The sequence below is a fragment of the Mus caroli genome, unplaced genomic scaffold, assembly GCF_978045245.1.
Source record: "Mus caroli unplaced genomic scaffold, Mus_caroli_1 scaffold_2, whole genome shotgun sequence".
NCBI lineage: Eukaryota > Metazoa > Chordata > Mammalia > Rodentia > Muridae > Mus > Mus caroli.
In genome coordinates, this window is record NW_028227257.1 from 61,092,377 (window position 1) to 61,113,556 (window position 21,180).

The 21,180-nt window shown below is 47.1% G+C and overlaps 2 protein-coding genes across 9 annotated transcripts in view; one reads left to right on the forward strand and one right to left on the reverse strand.

Annotated features, from left to right (window-relative positions):
- Positions 1–11,861, forward strand: part of Ppp1r14d (protein phosphatase 1 regulatory inhibitor subunit 14D) — a 22,227-nt gene extending 10,366 nt beyond the window's left edge. For 5 of the 6 annotated variants that reach the window (XM_085834562.1, XM_021156817.3, XM_085834560.1 and 2 more), the window contains 3 exons: positions 11,143–11,226; positions 11,332–11,364; positions 11,566–11,861. In XM_085834562.1, the coding sequence (XP_085690688.1) occupies positions 11,143–11,226; positions 11,332–11,364; positions 11,566–11,631 (183 nt within the window). In that variant the 3' untranslated portion in view covers positions 11,632–11,861. Of the gene's footprint in view, positions 1–1,101; positions 1,167–11,142; positions 11,227–11,331; positions 11,365–11,565 lie in introns of all 6 variants that reach the window. The other variant, XM_021156815.3, reaches the window with a different exon arrangement.
- A 1,073-nt stretch (positions 11,862–12,934) lies between these two features.
- Zfyve19 (zinc finger FYVE-type containing 19) lies at positions 12,935–20,996 on the reverse strand. 3 transcript variants are annotated; one of them, XM_021184888.2, is made up of 11 exons: positions 20,816–20,996; positions 19,349–19,470; positions 19,121–19,171; positions 18,651–18,769; positions 18,407–18,552; positions 17,934–18,042; positions 14,964–15,170; positions 14,479–14,552; positions 13,676–13,774; positions 13,442–13,551; positions 12,935–13,354 (listed from the first exon to the last, which is right to left on the reverse strand). In XM_021184888.2, the coding sequence occupies exons 1-11, from the start codon at positions 20,867–20,869 to the stop codon at positions 13,276–13,278; spliced, it is 1,170 nt and encodes a 389-aa protein (XP_021040547.1). In that variant the 5' UTR covers positions 20,870–20,996; the 3' UTR covers positions 12,935–13,275. The 3 variants fall into 3 exon arrangements, with proteins under 3 accessions (XP_021040547.1, XP_021040538.1, XP_021040557.1); XM_021184879.3 differs by having other exon boundaries at positions 14,964–15,173; XM_021184898.3 differs by lacking the exon at positions 13,676–13,774 and having other exon boundaries at positions 14,964–15,173.
- Positions 20,997–21,180: the final 184 nt, after the last annotated feature.

The window sequence follows — 21,180 nt, forward strand, 5'->3', positions numbered from 1 at the left end:
TGCCTTTCCTCAACCTCAGCCCCGGGAAGGATGGATCTTGCCCCTGGTCACAGGGCAAGTAGTAAATAGTTTCTCACTTAGACTCTGTCAACTCTGACCCCAGACCAGGAACAACTGCTCCATCAGGAATAAGGTTTTGACTTCTTTACAATGTCTTAGCCACGATGCAAACCCTGGACATGCATTATTTGATTTAACCCTCCCCCAAGCTCCAGTGGGTAGCTGTTGTCTTATAGCTGAGAGTTGAGACTCAGGGTTGCAGATACAGCTCAGTGAGTAGAGTGTTTGGATGAAGCCTCAGCTGATACCCAACATTGGCATAGCTTACGTGGTTCATGGCAGCACATTCTTACAGGAGGTAGAAGCTGGGGTGTGTGTGTGTATGTCAGAAATTCACAGTCATCCTCAGCTACTTAGTTTATTCAAGGCTATTGGAATACATAAGTGACTTGTTCAAAGTCATGTAGCTAGGGAACCATGGTCTAGAACTATAGTTTGGCCCCTGGTTAGAAAGTTTGGGTACTTACTTGAACAGCTAGCCAATGGGAATTTAATCTACTACCATGTGGGTATAAGCCCCATAGTTGGTTCCCAGAGACTAATCCACGAGACCAGGAGTTCTCATTGTTCACACAAGTGTTTGTCTTCTTCTACCCTCCTTCCCTTCTTCCTTCCTTCCTTCCTTCCTTCCTTCCTTCCTTCCTTCCTTCCTTCCTTCCTTCCTCCTCCCTCCCCCTTCTTTCCTTCTTTGGGTCCTGTGTTCAGGCCTGTGATTCTTGCAAGTGAGGCCTGTCAGCTGTCCTGCTATGAGAGTAGAAAGGATGACTTATGGGGCCTGCTCAGTGTTGCAGCTCACTATGTCCTGTGCCTGTCTAGCATACATGGCTGGTCAGCTGAAGCATCCTTCGCCTGCTTGTAGAGGGTAGAGAGATGCTTCAGAACTGGGAGCTAGAGAAGTAAGCTTTCTTGGTCCCTGTCTACTCTGGTTTTGCAGGGCACCTCCAGCCACCCCCACTTTACTACTTCCAGCTCCTCCCCACTGGCTAAGTTTCGGTTTCAAAGGGTTTCGTGTGCCCTTGAACAAAACGTCTCATATTTCAGACATCTCAGGGCAAGTCCTGCCAAGCAACTGAGGAAGGCAGCAGCCAAAGAACCCACTTTACAAGGCGAGGATGAGGGAGGGAGCCATATTGTAATGTGCCCATAATACTGGGAAACAGGCATGTGGGAGGACTGCTCCCAGGCAATGACTGGCATAAAACACCTGCCCTGTTGTTTCCATGGCAACTGTTCAAAGGTGCCAGCAGGAAGCGACTAAGTGCCCAGGAAGGTCCAGGTGGCTGGGCATCTAGACAGAGGTACGGCAACTCCGAGTATATCCAGCTTCTCTTCTATCTTCCCAGTGGCCCCTCCATGGCCTCTCCTGACCACCTTTCCTCTGCTGTACCATTGGGGACGGGTACAGGGATGTGCCTCTTGTTTAATGATACTCAACCTTCATTCTTCAGAGGACCAATGTCCCCGTGGGTGTGTAGCCTGGCCTGGAGTCTGTGAGAAACTAAATCTGGGGATACAAACAATCTGCAGCCCCTGGAATTTCTGTTCTCTAGAAGTTACCTAAGGATTTGGCTTAATCAGCTGTACATTTAAGGAGACCTCTTGTTAACAACAGGCTCCATACACTACTTCTACCCCACCCCTCCTTTTTAACCTCTTCATTCACATCAGGTCCCTGAAAGTATTTGTCCATACTCTCTTCTGACTTTTCCCACTCACATACCACTCAGTCCCCTGATATCTACTGAGAACTCTCTGCCTCTGCTTGCTAAGTGTGCATTAAAACTAATGTACAAATCAGCAGGTGACACCGTGGACCAAGAGTGAACTTCCTATAATTCCATGATACTGGATTTTCCTGGTCCTGTTGAGGCAGTGACATTTTAAAGCAATAACTTTTTAAAATATGTGGCTGTCAGACCTGGTGGCACAGGCTTATAAACTCAGCTATTTAGGAGGCTGAGGCAGGAACATTGCAGGTTCAAGACTAGCTTAGGCGATATAGTGAGACTCTATCTTGAAATAAAAATACACCAAAGAATTGGGAATATAGCACAAAATAGGTAAGTAAATTGAAAGTATTGTTGGGACCACCAAGATGACTCAGCAGGTGAAGGTAGTTGGCGGGTGAAGGTAGTTGCCGAACAGCCTGAGAACCTGAGTTTGATCCTTTGCACCCATATAAAGGTGGACAGAGAAAACCAACTACACAACGTCGTCCTCTGACCATGGCACTTCCCCATCACACAATAATAATAATGATACTTTTTTAAAAGTTTCTTTTTGCGGGGGGAGTCATTTCAAGACAGGGTTTCTCTGTATAGCCCTGGCTGTCCTGGAACTCACGTTGCAGACCAGGCAGGCCTCGAACTCAGAAATCCACCTGCTTCTGCCTCCCTAGTGCTGGGATTAAAGGTGTGTGCCACCACTGCCCGCTTTAAAAAGTATTGTTGGGCTGGGTGGTGGTGGCTCACGCCTTTAATCCCAGCACTCGGGAGGCCGAGGCAGATGGATTTCTGAGTTCGAGGCCAGCCTGGTCTGCAACGTGAGTTCCAGGACAGCCAGGGCTACACAGAGAAACCCTGTCTCGAAAAACAAACAAACAAACAAACAAACAAAAAAGTGTTGTGTTGGACATAGTGGGGCATGCCTTTAATCTCAGCAATCAAGAAGCAGACACAGACAGAGAGATTTTTGTGAGTTTGAGATCAGTATTTTCTATATAGTAAGACCCTGTCTCAAACAGCAACAACAACAACACTCCAAGTATTGTCAGTGAAGCACACAGTTAGTGCATCTGGGCTCTTCTCCATTGCTAGTCTCCAGGGTCTAAGGACGGGGTTCAGATCAAGCACTGGCTGGCAAAAAGCTGCTACCTCTAACAGTGTCACAAACCTACCACACTCATTCATCTCAGTGGGGCTGTGTTGTCTTCGATTTCTTTAAAACCTGCTTTTAATAAGGGTTCTTCGATGCTTTAAGCTCTCTTCTGCCCCCCACCCATAAGAGGTAGTGGAAAAGAAGAGTTTTTAGGATATGGGAGAAGTGTTTAGAAATAGCTTTTTGGAGCTAATCCAATCTGTGTTATCAGGATATATACCAGCAGTCCAGTTCAGTACTGTCAGAGTAGCAAACATGAATCAGCAGCGGTTGCATGATCCAGCAGAAATAGCCAGGCCTTAGCCAAATTGGCACAAGTCAGCAGGAGCGACCAGGACCAGTAGGGACGCCAGGAGAAGTTTTCTGCTGTGCTTCTCTCAGTGAAGTGAAGATCAGTGAAGGCATGCGACCAACATTGCAAGGCTAGCTATGCAAGCCCCCATCACTGTTCACTGGGTCCTATTTATGCTCCCTCCAAACATCACATGTCCTCTCATAGGTCTTGCCTCACCATGTGAGTTAGTAAAGATGTTTGAGTTAGCAAAACTCCACGTGAGTCTGCTTCAGTTGACATCACTCTGCCAATCGGCTCAGGTCCGAGGAAGCTGCAAGAACCCGCCAGAACTCATGACATAGGATGACCATTAAGGAATGGCAAGTCGTACCAATACCATCTAGCATCATCTACCGTCTGTTGGGTCCTTCCTAATGTCATGCATCCTTTTACAAGTTTGCTTTAGCAAAACAACCTTTTGCCTGTGTCTGTTTGAGCAAAAGATCCCTTCACGTGCCTGCCTTAGCAAAACATCTCACTTGTGCCTACTTCAGGAAAACACTCTTTGGTGTGTCTGTCCCAGCAAAACACCATTGGACACAACTGACTTTCCAAAGAAACCAGAAGTTTCCATTTCAGGGCTGTTATTTTCTGGGAATTCAAAACGTATGTGAGGGGCTGAGGGAGGAGCTCAGTGACAGAGCATGTGCTTAGCATGTGCAAGACCTTGGCACTAGGGATGAGGGGATTTGAAAGAAAAAATATTTGGACTGTGATACACTCCTCTATTATCAACATTTTACTGTAGCATCAATCATGTTCAACATATATTGAATACATGCATGAGATAGTAATGGTTTCAGGTTCAGGAGTCTTTTATAAAAGAAAACATAAACTTAAAAAAAATTGTGTATGGGGCTGGAGAGATGGCTCAGTGGTTAAGAGCGCCGACCGCTCTTCCGAAGGTCCAGAGTTCAAATCCCAGCAACCACATGGTGGCTCACAACCATCCGTAACGAAATCTGATGCTCTCTTCTGGAGTATCTGAGGACAGCTACAGTGTACTTACATATAATAAATAAATAAATCTTAAAAAAAAAAAAAAGAAAAAAGAAAGTGGATGAGTAAAACCAAATGAATGTGACTTCTTAGGGTGGGCCTGAGGTTAAATACCTTTAAAAAAAATTGTGTATGTGTGTATATACATGATATATATGTGGGAGTTCCTGCCACAGTGTGGAGAGGAGACAGTTTGGTGAGGTTGGCTTTCTCCTTTTATTTTTGTGTAGATCCCAGGGCTCAAACTCAGGTTGTCAAGTTTGTGCAGGGAACACTTCCAGCCACTCAGCTACCTCAGTGGCCCCCAAATCCTAGCCTTTTTAATGATGTATTTAGTTTTGAGACAGGATCTTGCTTTATGGCCTAAAATTGCCTTGAAACCAAGACTTCAGAGTAGTTTGCATTACAGGCAGGTATCACGTGCCCTGGCTCTTCCTCTGCCCTCTGAGATTCTGATCCACGAGTGTTAGATGATGGATGTGGGCAGGCCAAGGATCTGTTCTACCTTCTTCTCCATGGCCACACCCTGGGCTGCTTCTCAAACCATTTTTCTGCAGAATTAAATATGCTGTTAATCCCATCAGGTAAAGCTTTTATTTAAAATAAGATCACTTCTGGGGGCTTTCCATGCCTCTTTTATTTTATTCTTGGTGTTTTGAGAGAGTCTTGCTGTGTAGCCCTGGTTGGCCTAGAATTCACTATGTAATTCAGGTTGGTCTCAAACTTTCAGCAATGTTCTTGCTTCTGCTTCCTGAGTGCTGAGATTATAGGATGTGCCACCACACATTTTATAGGTTTTATTAATTTATTGACATTATTACTATTACTATGAAAGGTACTGAAGATTAAACTCAAGACCTCATGTATAAGAGGCAAGCAAAACAAGACCTTTACCACCAAGTTCCATCCATTTAATCCATCTGTCTGCTTGTCTGTTTATCTGGGCTTTGTTATTGTTTTTTTTTTTTTTTTTTTTGAGATAGGATCTAATGTAGCCAAGACTGGCTTTGAACTCTCTATGGAACTGAGAATGGCCTTGAACTCCTAACCCTTCAAGTGCCATCTCCCAGGTGCTGGGTACAGACCTGTGTCCCCATGCCTGGTTTATGAGGTTGCCTGTGCATGTTAGGCAAGCACTCTCCACCTCAGCTGCATTCCTGGACACCCTTTTGCCAGTCTTTTACTCTTGATTTTGAGATAGGGGATTACTAAATTTTCTAGGTGGGCTTTGAATTCCTGATTCTCCTGCCTCAGCCTTTCTGAGTGTTAAAGTTCCAAGAGTGTACCACATGCCTAGACTTCATTTGGATTTTTTTTTTTAAGATTTATTTATTTATTTATTTATTTATTTATTTATTTATTATATGTAAGTACACTGTAGCTGTCTTCAGACACTCCAGAAGAGGGCGCCAGATCTTGTTACGGATGGTTGTGAGCCACCATGTGGTTGCTGGGATTTGAACTCTGGACCTTCGGAAGAGCAGTCGGGTGCTCTTACCCACTGAGCCATCTCGCCAGCCCTCATTTGGATTTCTTATCTTCTATTTTTCTTGTTTCCCTACCTAGAAACTCCATCATATCTAACATTTCTGAGAATTTTGGTGTGTGTGTTGCGGCGGGGGGGGGGGGGGGGGAGGGGGGAAGAGCGGTATTGGAAGTCAGGCAATCAAGCTCAGGGCTTCTCTCCCATGCTTTTCAAGTTATCCATCACAGAATTATATCCAACATGATTGGGTTCTGGACACTGTGAATTGAATGTTAAGTAGCTGGATATGTTTTCAGATTTATCTTGCCGGATGTGGTGGCGTACACGTTTAATCCCAGCACTTGGGAGGCAGAGACAGGTGGATTTCTGAGTTCGAGGACAGCCTGGTCTACAGAGTGAGTTCCAGGACAGCCAGGGCTATACAGAGAAACCCTGTCTTGAAAAACCAAAAAAAAAAAAAAAAAAAAAAATTTTATCTTTTATTTTTAGTTGTGTCCATGTCTATGTGTGGGTGTGTACATGAGTACTGGGGGCCCTTACAGGCCAGAAGCATCAACTTCCCAGAGCTAGAGTTACAAACAGCTCTGAGCTGCCTAGTGTGGTCTTAATGTCTGAGCCATCATCCCAGCCAAGGTAGCCACAATAAAAAACAAACAAACAAACAAACAAACAAAAAACCCACCCAAATAACAGAAATTAAAAAAAACACCCAACTTTGTTCTAGGGGTTCAAGGGTTCTTGCGGTTTGTGTTTTTGGCGGTGTTACTTGTGGACCTGAGACTTTCCTAAGCTTTGTTGGAGTTAGTCCAAAGTTGCCTTGAATCCAGGGACTCACTAGCGCTCCCAGTACAGGATGACCTTTTTGAGGTCTCTATTGAGTTCCTGCATGCTCAACAATAAGTGTTCAGCTCATTGCTGGGATTTGATTTGTGTCCAGTCCTGGATCAGGTGTGAGAACAGCCCACCTCCGTGCCTTCAGTGCCTCACAGTTGGTCCTGAAGGCCACCTTAGCCCTCAGCCCACACTCAAGAGCATCTCCTCTGACGATTGCCCTAGTTCTCTTTCTGCTTAACTGTCCTTCCCAGAAATCAGCCCAGTGACTTCTAGCTACCTCCATCTTCTCCAGGTCTGATCTCTGTCACATGGCTTCAGTGACATCACTTGGGTCTTCTGGCCTCTGGGGTGGGTCTTCACCTTGCTCCTGGGAAGGAATCTCGTTTCTATTCTTTCTTGGTTCACAGCCCCAAGGTCCTTATTGTCCAATGTCTGGAAATATTATTCACTTCTTTTTTTAAATTATTATTTTATATGTATGAATGTTTCTGTCTGGCACCTGAAGAAGCCAGGCCATGTTGTTGGGTTTCCTGGAATTGGATTCACAAACAGTTGTGAGCGGCCAATGTGGGTGCTGGGAATTGATCCCAGATCCATTGGAAGAACAGTTATTGCTCGAATCCACTGAGCCATCTCTCCAGTACCTGTTTTGTAAATAGAATAAAATATCTCACATTTTATTCTATTATTAATTTATTATTATTGCTGTGTGTATGTGTGCACATGCATGCACGTGTGCACGAGCGCTCATGTGCAGGCTATAGGTCAACTTCAGATGCCACTCCTCAGGAGCTACTCTTTGTTAAATTTTTTTGTGTGACTGGAGAGATGGCCGAATTTGGGCTCACTTCTTGTTATTACAGAGGTCCCAGGTTCAGTTCCCAGCACTTACATGGTTGTTTATAACCATCCATAACTCCAGTTCCAAGGGATGTGACACATCTTCTGACTGCCACAGACACCATGGTACACACACATACATGCAGGCAAAACACTTATACACATAAAAGAAAATGAACACCTCTAAAACATTTGTTCCTATTTTATGTGTAGGATCGTTTTACCGTCACTCATACTTATGTACCTCAGGCATGCAGTGTCCGTGCTGAAAGAGTGACAGATCCTGGAGTTACAGAAGCTTGTGAGCTGCCTGATGTGGGTGCTGCAAGAACAGCAGGTGCCCCTAACCATTGAGACATTTTTCCAGGCCTATCCACACCTTGTATGTTTGAGACCAGGTCTCTCCCTGGGACTGAGGGCTTGTTGGTTTGTAGGCGAGGCTAGCAGACCAGCAAGTCCCAGCGATACTCCGAGCTCTGCCCTGCCTCTGGGACTGCAGGCACTTGACACAGGCCACCTTTTGATGTGGGTGCTGAGGATCAGCCTCAGGCCCTCATGCCTGTGTAGCAAGCACTTCAGATGTTATCTCTCCAGCTTCCCGCCTAGCCACCCAGGCTAGTCTCAAACCTTCTTCGTACGTAGCCTAGGATGACCTTGAATTTCTAATCTTCCTGCCCTGACTCTGTTTGTTTGTTTGTTTGTTTGTTTGTTTTTTCGAGACAGGGTTTCTCAGGGCTCCTCGCTGTCCTGGAACTCACTTCTGTAGACCAGGCTGGCCTCGAACTCAGAAATCTGTCTGCCTCTGCCTCCCAAGTGCTGGGATTAAAGGCATGCACCACCACACCTGCTGTTTTTTGTTTTCCAAAATTTATTATTGTGTGTGTTCATATATATGTGATTCATGTTGGAGTCTGTACACACATGTCTTATCATTCACATGTAGAGATCAAAGGACAACTTTCAGAGAATTCATTTTCTCCTCCCACTGTGGAATCTGGGGATCAACCGGAAGTAATCAGCCTGTGGCAAGTGCCTTTATCTGCTGAGCCCTCCCACCCCACCCCCAAGATATGGTCTCATTGTATAGCATTGGCTAACCTAGATTTCATTATGTAGAGTAGGCTGGACTTGAATACAGAGAGATCAGCCTGGCTCTGCCTTCTGAATGCTGGGGTCAACAGTGTGTGCTGCCAAGACTGACCTTGGCTTGTATGTGTGTGTGTGTGTGTGTGTGTGTGTGTGTGTGTGTGTGTGTGTGTGTGTGTAAATCCCTGGCTGTTCTGTTACTTGCCATGTAGCCCAGGCTAGCTTAAAGCTTTCACTAGTTCTTCTGCCTTACCTTCCTAAGAGCTAAGACCAAGTGTGTCCTCTCACTATGAGAATAATCTAATGCTTATCACTCACTCTTGCCTCTAAGCATCAGGATTTGGTGAAGTTGGTTTGTTTATTTGTTTACTTATTGTAGGCTTATTTTTTTTTCAAAACCTACTTTAATAAGGGTTCTTAAACCCTTCAACCACCCCTATAGCCCACCAACCAAAGCTAGGGGAGAAAGATAGCTAATAGGACAAGCGGGGCATAGACCTGGTTAGAAGTAGTTCTTTGGGGCAATTCCAATCTTTGTTGTCAGCAGTCCAGTCCACTAGCAAAACATCAACAGCAATCAGCAGTAGCAGCTCAATCCAGAAGAAACCTCAAGGCTCCACTGAAGCGACAAGAAGCAGCCAGAACACAACCAGAAGTTCTTTGGTGTGTTTCTCTCTACAGAGGCATGACAAGCAAAGACCAGTGAAGAAAGCAAGGCGAACCAATGCCAGAGCGTCATCCACTGTCTGTTGAGTCATACTTAAACTTTTCCCAAACATCACTCCAGCAAAACACCACATGACCTTTCACCAGACCGCTTCCAGAAAAAACACCAAGTGTCTGTTCTCAGCGAAACATCCTCTTATAAGATAGTTTCCAGAAGCTGGACTGTGGTGGTGCACACCTTTAATCCTAGCACTTAGGAGGAAGAGGCAGATAGATTTCTGAGTTCGAGGCCAACCTGGTCTACAGAGTAAGTTTCAGGACAGCCAGGACTACACAGAAAAACCCTGTCTCAAAAAAATAAAAAAAATTAGGCAGGGTGTCATCTCACGTTTAGTAGCCAAGGGTGATCTTATGTCTCTTTCCCAAGTGCTGGGATTACACGTGTATTCTGGTTTTATGCTGGTCCTGAGGCCTGAATCCAAGGCTTTGTGCATGCTCTGCACTGACAGAACTACCCAGTATCTGGTTACTTCTTATGCTCCAGATTTAGAAATGGTTTCTTCCAGGAATCTTCCAGAGTCCTGGGTTGGTGAGCTTTCCTTTCCATGGATTCCTGTGGTCATGTGTGAGCTTTCCTTCCCATGAACTGTGGTCATGTGTGAGCCTTCCTTCCCATGGGCTCCTGTGTTCTCTTATCAAGGCATCTGTCTGTCACCATCTATTGTAACTGCTCTGTTAGTTATCTGTAGGCTTTTCAAGGGCAGGATCATATTGTCAGTCATATAGCCCTGGCTAGCCTAGTACTTGCTATATAGATTTAGCTGGTCTCAAACTCAAAGAGATCTTCCTACCTCTGCCTTCTGTGTACCGGGATTAAGTCATGTGCCACTGCCACTAGTGTCCAGCTAATTAACACACTTTTTTTTTTTTTTTTTTTTTTTTTTGGTTTTCGAGACAGGGTTTCTCTGTGTAGCCCTGGCTGTCCTGGAACTCACTTTGTAGACCAGGCTGGCCTCGAACTCAGAAATCCGCCTGCCTCTGCCTCCCGAGTGCTGGGATTAAAGGCGTGCGCCACCACGCCCGGCCACACACTTTTTAAAGTGTACAAAGCCATGGTGTTCTGTATCTCATGGGTATAAGCAAAGGTTTCCACAACCTGACTTCAGAATACTTTATTCCCCTGGTCCCAGTGTATTAGTAGTCACCCCACATTCCCTTCCATGAGGTTTCAGCCCTAGGCAAGAATAGATCTACTTCGTCTCTGTGGATCAGCTTATAGTGCGTATTTCATATATACAATGACTCATTGACAAGGCTTTGTTGTTAAAACTGATCTTTCTACACACCAGGCCAGCCAGCCTTGAATTCACAGATGTCCACCTGCCTCTGCTTCCTGAGTGGTGGGATTAGAGTTGTTTATCACCACACTCTGCAAACATCTTATTATTTTGTGTGTATAGGTGTTTCAACTGCATGTATATCTGTTCTCCAAATGTGAGTACTCAAGGAGTCCAGAAAAAAGGAACAGGAAGCACTAGGACTGGAGTTGTCAACAGTTGTGAGCCTCAATGGGGTGCTGGGAATGTAATTCAGGTTCTGTGGGAGAGCAGCAAAGTGCTCTGATCTGCTCATCTGATCAGCCATCTCCTCAAGGCATTCCCCCTCCTTTTCCCACTACGGTGTTTAGGTCGCTTTGAAAGTCATGATCCTCTGTCCTCAGCCTAAACACGGAGAGCACAGGGACACGTGAAGTCCTCATTTGGTACAACTCTTAGCACTTTTGCATGGGATATAGTAGGTCCTTAGTAAACCTTTATCAATAGTGAAATCAATGGTCCTTGTGAGTTAGCTGAGGAGGGGATCAGTATGAAGATCAGCAGATGAAGGAAGAGATGGGTGAGTCCTGTCAGTAACTGCCTTCCTAGCACCAGGTGCTCAGATGTCTGTCACTGTCAACTAGGGTCAAGAAGAATCTTCTGAGCCTGAGATTGATCTGGAAGCTCTCATGGATTTGTCAACAGAAGATCAAAGGACTCAGCTGGAGGTAGGAGGGGAAGCTGGGCTTGGAGCCTAGGGAGGGTTCTTGGGAGACTGGTGGGGGCTTGTGGGGAAGTACATGGCTCAGTTCAACTTGCTCTCTTTTCCTCAGGCCATTCTCCAAGACTGCCCAGGCAACAGAGAGGTAAGGCACTTTCTGCTACTGCCTTAGGAGGAAGACTTAAGGGGAAGGCTATGAGAAATAGAGAGAAGCCTTTGAAAGGAACGCTTGGCCCTTGATCATTCTTTCCATTTCTTGCTCTGGGGACAGTGGGAGGACAGATTAAGGAGGACAGCATTGTGACTGTGATTTCCTGCCTTGATCTCAGTGTTCTCTTTCCCTCAGCCTTTTATCTCTGAGCTACTCAGTCAACTCAAGAGACTTCGGAGACTCAGCAGGCCTTCGAAATAATCCTGGAGGGACCATCTCCTGAGCCTCAGCACTGCCAGGATCCACATTCCTGACCTGGATACTGGCTGAAAAGTCTTGGATATGGACAAGGGCTGCAGAAGACAAAGAGAGACACTTGTATAGCCCACACTTGCATATGCAGCCATAGCTGGCTCTCAGTTGGACTCTCTGGGAGTCAGCTGTAGTTTTGTCTAATGCTTTTCCTTATCAGCCAAGATAAACCTTTAGGAACCCAGAATAAGGGAGTGTGGTGTGTATCTATGCTGAGGATGGGAGACGGGAAGTGATATCTTGGAAAACCAATGTCCTAAGTCGCTTGGCTCTATCCACATCTTGAATCCAAATATCCATCATCCACCCACCATCATCTCCCATCTCCATGCCAATAGGTGTTGGGAATGCAAAGACAGAGAACATAGCTTAGATTTGAAGAGATTGGAATAGTGAGGCCTAGAGGCCATGTTAAGAAAGCACACAGTATCCTGGTGTCACTAACAAGAAGGGCCTAACTGGCAGAGACAAGTTTAGAATTCTGCCAAAGAGGCAACAGGAAACACCTCACTGGGTCTCACAGGAAACATCTCACGGGAGCATCTAGGGAGGCTGATCCCTCCTCCACAGTGTAGCAGGCCTCCTTGGATAGCACTCTCTTCTTGGATTTGCTCCTGTGCAGGGCAGGAAGGAAAGCAGAGGATATGCAGAGAAGTAAAAGGGATTGTGAGAGACTGAGCCAGATGGCTGAAGACAGACATTGTTGGATCTTTGAGGTACACAAGTTGGGATGGGAGCCAGGTCTTCTGTGAGTGGAGGAAGCTGGATATGCATACACTGTTCCTATACTCATTACTAAGTACTAGACAGATAGAAATCCAACACAGAAGGCTCTTCTGGATAAGTTGAGCCTTGCTGAGTACAAGACACGATTCCCTAAGGTGAATATTCATGCTTACTTGGAATGAGGCCACCGGGAGCTGTGACTGTCCTTGCTGGGAGCTTACAGAACAGCTCAAGCTTTTCATGAATTCCACAGGGGTCCGCTCCTAACCTACTGTGTTCTTAGCACCTCTCACATGCCCCAGGCTCAGGGGCCATGAGGTTCTAGATAGAGAAGGTGTTGGGCACCTGCAGGTAGAGGTCTATGGTAGAGCACACACTAAGTATGTATGAGGATGTGATTTCAATCCCAAGTAGCGCCAGTAACAAACACACAATTGAAAGGTTCGGGAATGAGGGATGTAACATCCTTCTGTAGCATGTGAAAGGCCCTGGGTTCAATCCCCAGGACAGAAAAAACATCTGGGGCCAATGACTCAACACATTTTATTAGATCCCAGTATAGCCAGGATTGGGCCTGGGAAGCAGATTTCAGGTATCACTTTTAGCTTCAGTATGGTGTCTTTTCCACCTGCCTCTCTTTGAGGCCAGCCTCTTAGGGGAGGGCAGTGACTCCTCCTCTCACCTGGCCCCTCTCAGAGTTCTTATGTTTCTTCCTTCCAGGGACTGGGAAGCTCACAAAAGGGTGTGTTTACCATCAGTAGAGCAGGATCTTCTGTCACCCTGGATGCCCTGAGACTTGGCCCAGGAGTCTTCCCAGCCTGCTGGTTGCCTGTGGCACAGCCACCTCAGGAGATCATTAGGTTATCCTCAGTGTTCTTGGCAAGGCCGTCGGGGGTGGTAGGGAGAAGTCTGATGTTCTTTAAGATCAAAGTTATCATGGCCCTCCCTGCAGAACAAAGGGGTGAATGGCAGACAACTTGGCAGTCTTCAAGCCAAGAACATTCTCCTCTCAGAACACTCTCCCAGTACCCACCGGAAGCACCGGGCACAGTAGAGGTCTCCATCACAGCCAGCACAGCGCAAAGTAGCATCCTCATTGCAGATACAGCACCAGGGGAGTTCTTCCTCCTCAGCCTGGGGCCCCTGAAGCAGAGACTGGGGCTTAGGAAGAGAGAGGAATGGGGACCATAGAGATGGAGCCGTAAGGCAGGTGGCAGGCTGTCTGTGGGAAGTGTGAGGATGGAAGCCTGAGTGAGACCTTGCTCACCTCTGTCTCTCCCTTGCAGGGTTGGGCCCGGGATCCTGGAGCTGGTTTTTCAGGGATGTTAAAGCCACTTGCCTCATCTAGGGCAGCTTCTTCAGTGAGCTGTGAACATCGAGGGAGGGAGAGGACTATTTCCTGCTCGAGGCACAGGCTGCCCTCCCATCATTTGTTTGTTTTGTGGCCTTGGCTTCTCAGCTCTTCATTGTAGCTGATCTGCCATCTGTTAACACCCTGGGGGTTCTCCTCCCCTCAGTGTCTTTCCCTAATACTAGATAAGAGAAAAAGGGTATCAAGGGGAGAGGGAGAGGCAGGGAGATAGACAGACAGACAGACAGACCAACTGACCGACTGACCGACATTCCTGGATCTAATTTATTGCCTTTTGTTTCTTCTTTGATCATGGGTACTACAAACCACGAAACTGCAGAAACTCTCTGCAGGTGGCACAACCATGCTTCTGGTAGAGCACAGGCAAATCATGGTCAGCTGGCAAGGACAGTCCAAAGTAGCCCCACATCCCACACGTGGGATAAAAAGAAAAACTCATTCTTATTTATGTGTTTTTAAAAGAAATGGAAAGTACAGAATTCTCACTGCACTTCACCCTTTACTCCCTTCCTGCCTATGACTGCACATTTCCTATGTCAAGACACCAGGAAGATCAGGACCCCAGCTAGAAGAAGTGCTAAGGAATGACCGCTCATGTGGCCCCAGTGCAGAGGCCCGGCATGAGACCAGACAGCTGGTACAACACTGAGCAAGGAGGCAGAGGCAGACTAGGGTGACTGGGTGGATAACGGGGCTACCTGCTGCATGACTCTCTGGATGGCTGTCTCTTCATCCTCATCACTGTCTGGGAGGTGATAGTCCTGGAGGGTTACTGGAATGAGGGACAGGAACACAGGAAGAAGTGAGGTAAGAGATTTCACCACATCTTTGCTCTTGCCTTCTAGAACTGTTGGTTGCTGGGGGCACTTGGTTCTGAGCTGAGAACCAAGCTGCTTGCCTCTACCTCAGCTCTGCAAGGCTGGACCATCAGCCCTGAGAGCAGAGGGCGGAATGAGAAGCATTAGCACCAGAAGGAACTGAAGGTTCCACTGCCCAATATGGCTGCTTCCGAGTCCTCATTCTCTGCTCCCCCATCATACGTCACAGCTCTGCATAGCACATGGCATATCCTTTGGCACAGGGACCCTTTATCTACTTTAGCACTGTCAGGGAAAATACAGTTTGTGGTGGCAGTAGGTCTTGGCCAGGGGGCCTGAAGAAGGATGCTGGCTAGAACCTTTACCTCTGCTGGGGTCCTGTCCTTTCAGTACAGCCAATCTTTTGGCAAGAGCCAGGATCCGTTCCTGCCTGGTGTTCTCCTCCTGTAGCTCAACAGCTGCCTCAGCCAGCAGCTTGTACTTCTCTTCCTCCAGAGACTGGCTGGCCTGGCCTTGGGAATTTGTGTGCTGGCTTCTCGCAGTTCCCTTGTTGAGGTCATTCTGGAGAGAGGCTGCTGGCAGGGATGATGTAGTTAGGAAGGCAGAAGAATTCCAAGATCTCATCCTGGAAGCCATTTCTCAACTAGGTTTAACCATATATTTTCATTTTCATTGCTCAGTACTAGGATTTTATTCATTGGTATATTTATTTTTGGTTTTTTCAAGGCAAGGTTTCTCTGTGTAGTCCTGGCCTGCCTGTAACTCACTTTGCAGACCACGTTGGTCTTGAACTGAGATCTGCCCACCTCTGCCTCCCAAGTGCGGGTCCCAAGTGCCGGGATTGAAGGTGTGTGCACTTCCACGTCTACTCATTTATTTTAAAGACAGGGGTTTGCTGTAGAGTCTAGCCTGACCTGGAACCTGGAACACTTACTTACTTACTTTCTCTCTCTCTCTCTCTTTTTCTTTCTTTTGTTTTTGGAGACAGGGTTTCTCTGTATAGCCCTGGCTGTCCTGGAACTCACTTTGTAGACCAGGCTGGCCTCAAACTCAGAAATCCACCTGCCTCTGCCTCCTGAGTGCTGGATTAAAGGCGTGCACCACCACCGCCCGGCCTCTTTCTTTTTTTAATTCTTCTCTCATATATTACATCCTGACTTCAGTTTCCCCCTCCCTCTAGTCCTGCCAATCTCTCTGCCTCAACTTCACTTTCTTTCAGTCCCATGCCAGTTTCCCTTTCACCTCCTCTCAGAAAGGAGAAGCCCTCCCAGGGACATCAGCCATCCACAGCAAGGGAGGAGGCAACCTAGTAGTAGGAAAAGGGTCTCACAAGCAGGCAAGAGTCAGAGACAGCCCCCGCTCCCAGCGTTAGGAATCCTACATGAACAGCAAGCTACTCAGCCATAGCATATATACAGAGGACCTAGGGCAGACCTCTACGGGATCCCACCTGAGTCCCAATCAGTTCTTTCTGTGGGTCTTGTACTCTTAGGGTTTCCCTGACTTCTCTAGCTCATCAGATCCTTCCTCCCTCCCTTTGCAGCACTCTCTGAACTCCTCCTCATGTTTGTCTGAAGTAGTCTGCATCTGTTCCCACAGGAGCTGGATGAAGGCTCTCCAACACCCTGATGATGATTTTGCAGGAATGACAAACTGTAGGTCAAAGGTCTTGTGGTTGGGGTGGTGCCCCTATCCCTCCATTTGATGGCCTGGAACTCAGGATCTTTCTGTCCTTACCTCACAATTCTATGACTGCAGAGTGCCTTGGAAAACTAGTAATTTTAGTTGTGTACTTCAAAGACATCAACTTTGGGAGTGACAATTTTGGAAATTTGCTTTCTTTGGAAAATATAGAACTATTATAAGGCTATGTTTTTGTTTTAATCCCCAATGTGGATATGGGGCTGCTTCGGATTTTCCACAGTAGCTGACTATGATTTGCCTTGTGCTATACCAGGGGTGTGATTTTGCCAGCTGCAGAATGTTTTCTGTGAGTGTGTGACATTTGTTATTCTGGGGACTTTTCAGACAGTATATAAATGTTACAGCCCTGAGAGGCTGTTGGTGGGTTTTTGGTTGTTGTGGGTTTCAATGTGCAGAGAAGAAACAAGAAGACGGAATTAGATATTTTGAAGGCAAAGAACAATCTTGTCCCCAAGGAATTTAACACCCTAATCAACAGGAAGATGTCCACCTGTAATGTCACTGTTTTTCAACCTGACTTTATTCAGGGATCTCTTTCCTTTCCTCCCTATCCTTTTTTTCTCTTTCATCTAGTGTTGGAAGTTGAAAGAGTGGAAGAAAAAGGGCAGAGAAGAGAAGCACCTACAATGTAGCAATTCAGCTCTACACCCCCACACACTGAGTTGGGTGGCTATCCTAGGGCTTGAGGATCAGAATGTGAGGGGCTAGGGTTTAGCTAGACTGTCTTTCAGAGCTGGAATTAGCATTTTCTGGGAACAACAGGAAGAAGTCATAACAGTAACAGCTAAGTTAGATAATGGGCAGGAAGACATTTGACAGTAATCCATGCATCAGATAAGTGAGGTTATCCACAGAGACTCTCTGCAGAAGTCTATCAATCTTACTTCCACTGGTACATTTAAGGGCAGATTTTTTTTTTTTTTCAGGTGGGGAGCTGGCAACTGCACAGTAGGGTGCCCAGCAGTATCCCCATCTTCCACCCACCAGAAGCCAGAAGGACCTGTGAACTGTGACGATGAAAATGTTTTTAACCAAATCCAAAGGTGTCTAAGGCTCAAAAGCATTCCTGGTTGGAACTACTGCTCTGTAGACTTCATTACCACTGTCCAAGAATTTCTATGATGTCAGAACCCTGCATAGCACATCCTAGATCTACTCTCCATGATGTGACCCACGAGCTCATATGGATAGCGAACAGTGGAAATGTGGCTGGTGCGAGGAGCCAACCGACCCTAACTCTTTTCCCTGAAGCTTCTTCCTCACTGTCAGTGCAGTCAGTCACTGCAGAGAGTACTCACAAAGTACTTATTATGAGCCAGGCACAGTCCCAAGCACTTACTGTATTGTTTCATTTTGTCCTCATGATTTCTCCCAGGACATAGGTTTTAGCACAGTAGCTTAAGCTTACTGATGAGAAAGACTCAGGTGAGGTAACTCATGTATGTGGTGGAAGTGGAATTCACCATCTGATTCTAGAGCCAGTGCAAGAGGCCCACGCTGGCTCTTTGGAGCTAGCACTCAGTAAACAGAAGGTCTTTTGTGCTGACCATTCTCTGACTTACATTCACCTCCCAAAAGGGTGGGCAGTAGAGGCAGGACATGACTTGGGAGAAGCCAAGCGGACAAGTTACCTGAGGCTCTTGGTTGGCAGTTTTCATCAATAGCCACCTCAGCTGTCAACTGTGTTAGCAGATCCTGCGTCTGCTGGGCCTGGGTCCTGGTATCTGGTGCCTGGTGTGCCTGTGCGGAGGAGGGCAGCTCAGTGGGGAAAGGGCTGTGGGGAAGGCCACACCAAGAGTGCAGAAGAAGTCTGAGTCAGGGATGGATGGTGAAGAATTTTCAAAGCCCAAGGAAAGGGATGAATTCAAGTCCACATAGGTGAGTCGGTCTGGCGGCTCCCAACAGGACTGAGTATCCACTCTTTGCTGACGCACTCAGTCCTGCTGCTTGGCCTTTGTTCTTTGGTTTAGGAGCAGGCTTAAGGCTCAGGAGGTAGGGGTGGGAGGCTTTACCAATCCCTGCAAAGCACAGGATCATACATGTATCTGGGCTTGTGAAGGGTGCTCACCCTAGGAAATCCTTTTCTCTTAAGCCACACACTCACCGGTCTCACGGTGTGAGAAGGTGGGACTCTGCCCTGCAAGGCTGCAAGCCGATCCTCCATCTCCTGCGTGGAAGGAATGGGGCCCTGGACTTCATCCTTCAGTGCGGCTAGCCGTGCCTCTATCTCGGCTTGTGAGGGTACTGACTCTGCAGTTGGAAGGGAAAGGATTTGTAAGGGCCAGAGGAAGCTCAGACCTCACTTCTGGTATGTGCCTTTAAAGGTCCCCTGGCCCACTCCCACTCACTGGGCTTGTTTTCCTGACGAAGCCGTGCTAGGCGCTCAGCGATGGCTTGGTCTTTGTGGGTCAGGCCTTGGCTCCGGGAAGTGTTGAAGTTTTTCTTGGCTTCCAAGGCTGCCACACGCCTGGGTGAATATGAGGTAGAGACCCTTAAGGTTAAAGAGAAGACTGATGGCACCCATTTAAATCAATCTGGGCCTCTACAGGCCATCTTCTGTGGCCTCTATTCCTGTGGTACCATAGCCTAGCCCAGATAACCAGCAGGAGGGTATGCCTGACAGGGAAGGAGCTCCCAAATGCCTTTTCTGATAACTGGTTAATGAGTGGCTTTCAGGATTCAAGAGGGAAGCCAGGAGCCTGGAGGTGGGCATTCTCTCTGTCCTGCATCCATTTGCTCCGGAAACTGGAAGGAGAGACGTGGTAGTGGTGTCCTTGTTTTTTTTCCCAGCCCCACTTGTCTTCTTCTCAGTACTTACTTCTTATAGTTCTGAGGTGGTGACCACTTCGAGGCATTGTCAGAAGACCCTCTAGAGAGAGGACATCAGAGGACAACCGTGTCAGAAGTCCTGCCCTCCTTCCCATTGGTAATTTCTACCCCAAATACTTCCCAGGCAGACCTCTGGCCAAGGCGCACAAGGCCACAAGGCCTGACCTGATGCTTATTGTCATGTCTGTCCGAGCCCTTGTCCGAGCCCATCTCTCACCTGGTCAGGATTGTGTGGCACTGCTTGCAGACTTTCTGTTGTGTGTTGCCAGCCCGGGGTACCAGAGCGCTGAAGCTAAGACAGCCATTACAGAAGGCTCGGCCACAATTCTTACAGCCATACTATAAGAAACAGGAAGCAGGAGGAAGCATGTCTCACCCAGCCCTGATGGCTCTTCTCTGAGACCCTCTAAGCACTCACAGAAAGAGGGAAGTGAAGTTGTGACCAGATTTTGAAGGAAGGCGGAAGAGTGGTATCCCTAGGGTTCTGGCTGAGATGGGTTCAGCGATTCCTTGGTTTCCAGAGTCTTATTCAAATTAGATAAAACTTCAGGCAAAAGTCACATGCTTTCTACCATTTTCAATTTCTTACCATGGGGGGGGGGGGGGGTAGTGCAAAGACAAACAAGGCCCTGTGTGTCAGGTCCCTGGCTTGTCAACAAAAAGAATCAGAGTTGGGTGCTGATCCTGTGCTTTCTCTGTTCTGTCAGAGATGGTGGGAGGTTCGCCTCAGGATAGGGTTGTAACAATAGCTTCAATTATTAAGTACTTAGTGTGTGCCAGGCACTAAGCCTGCACCTTAAAATTCATCATTTTTTATAACCATCATCACTTACATACGTCATCATATTTGATCCTGATGCCCACTAGTATTATCTCTATTTTAACAGGGGCCAGTGAAATTACATGACTGTTCAATTAGATCATTCTTTGAATAAGACAGGGCAGCTGAAATTTGAACTCTGACTCCAAAATCGATATGTAAGTGCTCCAATCCTATACACCATGAATTCGTCCCATTTACTTCCCTTGCAGCTTACAAGGGGAATGTGGTTGAGAAGAAGGCTTTTTCATTGTGCCCTGGGGAGAAGAGGAAGTATGGTAATCTATCCTGGGTAAGGGCAAGCTGTGGACGGGGCAGGTTTCAGAACAGAGAGCAACGGGCATGCATGGGATGACTTTAAAGACAGAAATGGAGAGAAGGGGAGTGGATAGAATGTAGGTGGAGATTTAAAAAAAAAAGTGTAGCTTTTGGAAACTTTACAATTTCTAGGGTACTTTCAGCTACAGCACCTCACCGAAGCTACTTTAAATTTTCTTAATTTACATTATTTCTTTGTGAGTGTATGCGTGCAGACATGTGCATATCATGGCATGTGTGTGGCGATCAGAGAATAACTTTCAGGAGTTCTCTCCTTCCACCATGTGGGTCCTGGGGTTCGAACTAAGGTCATCGGGGTTAGCAGCAAGTGCTTTTACTCAAAGCCACCTCACTGAACCTCATCAGACCATCATCTTAACCCGGAAACGGGTGGGCATCCGACCCACTATACAGAGAGGTTAACCGGGTTACTTCATCAAAACCACACAACTGAAAAGAAGCCGTCAAACTGTTTTTAGCCTGCAACTCCCTTCCCTTCGCCCCGCGTCCTCCCTTGGCCCTTCAGCTCTCTGGGAGTACACTCGCCTCCTTCTTGAAGAGGGTGAACTTGACAGCACAGCCGTAGCACCTGCTCTCCATAGCAGTTCTCGGCGCTGCAGAATTGGTAGGTTAGCCTCTCACCAGCGCAGCGCAGGCCTCTCAGACCCTCAGGTTGTGCAGCCCAGTCCCACACGCCCATCCGCGCTGTCCAGGGGCGGCCCAGCGCGTAGAATTCTGACTTTGCACTCACCAAGGCGGGGCGGCAGTGGAGTGAGGCATGCTGGGAGTCGTAGTTCATTCTCCTCTGCGCGCTCCTCCACAGCCAGTCAGACGAGAATCGGAAGGCATCATCCCAGGAGGCTTAGCGCGCTTTTGGGCCGGCTCGGAGAGAGTAACCCCCGCGCCCACGC

Coding starts and splice junctions, on each gene's coding strand:
- Zfyve19 (XM_021184879.3), bottom strand. CDS start 20,869: ATGGAGAGCAGGTGCTACGGCTGTGCTGTCAAGTTCACCCTCTTCAAG. Junction 18,770..19,120: donor CCACCTCAGAACTATAAGAA/GTAAGTACTGAG, acceptor ATATTCACCCAG/GCGTGTGGCAGCCTTGGAAG. Junction 13,775..14,478: donor TCCAGAGAGTCATGCAGCAG/GTAGCCCCGTTA, acceptor CGATGTTCACAG/CTCACTGAAGAAGCTGCCCT.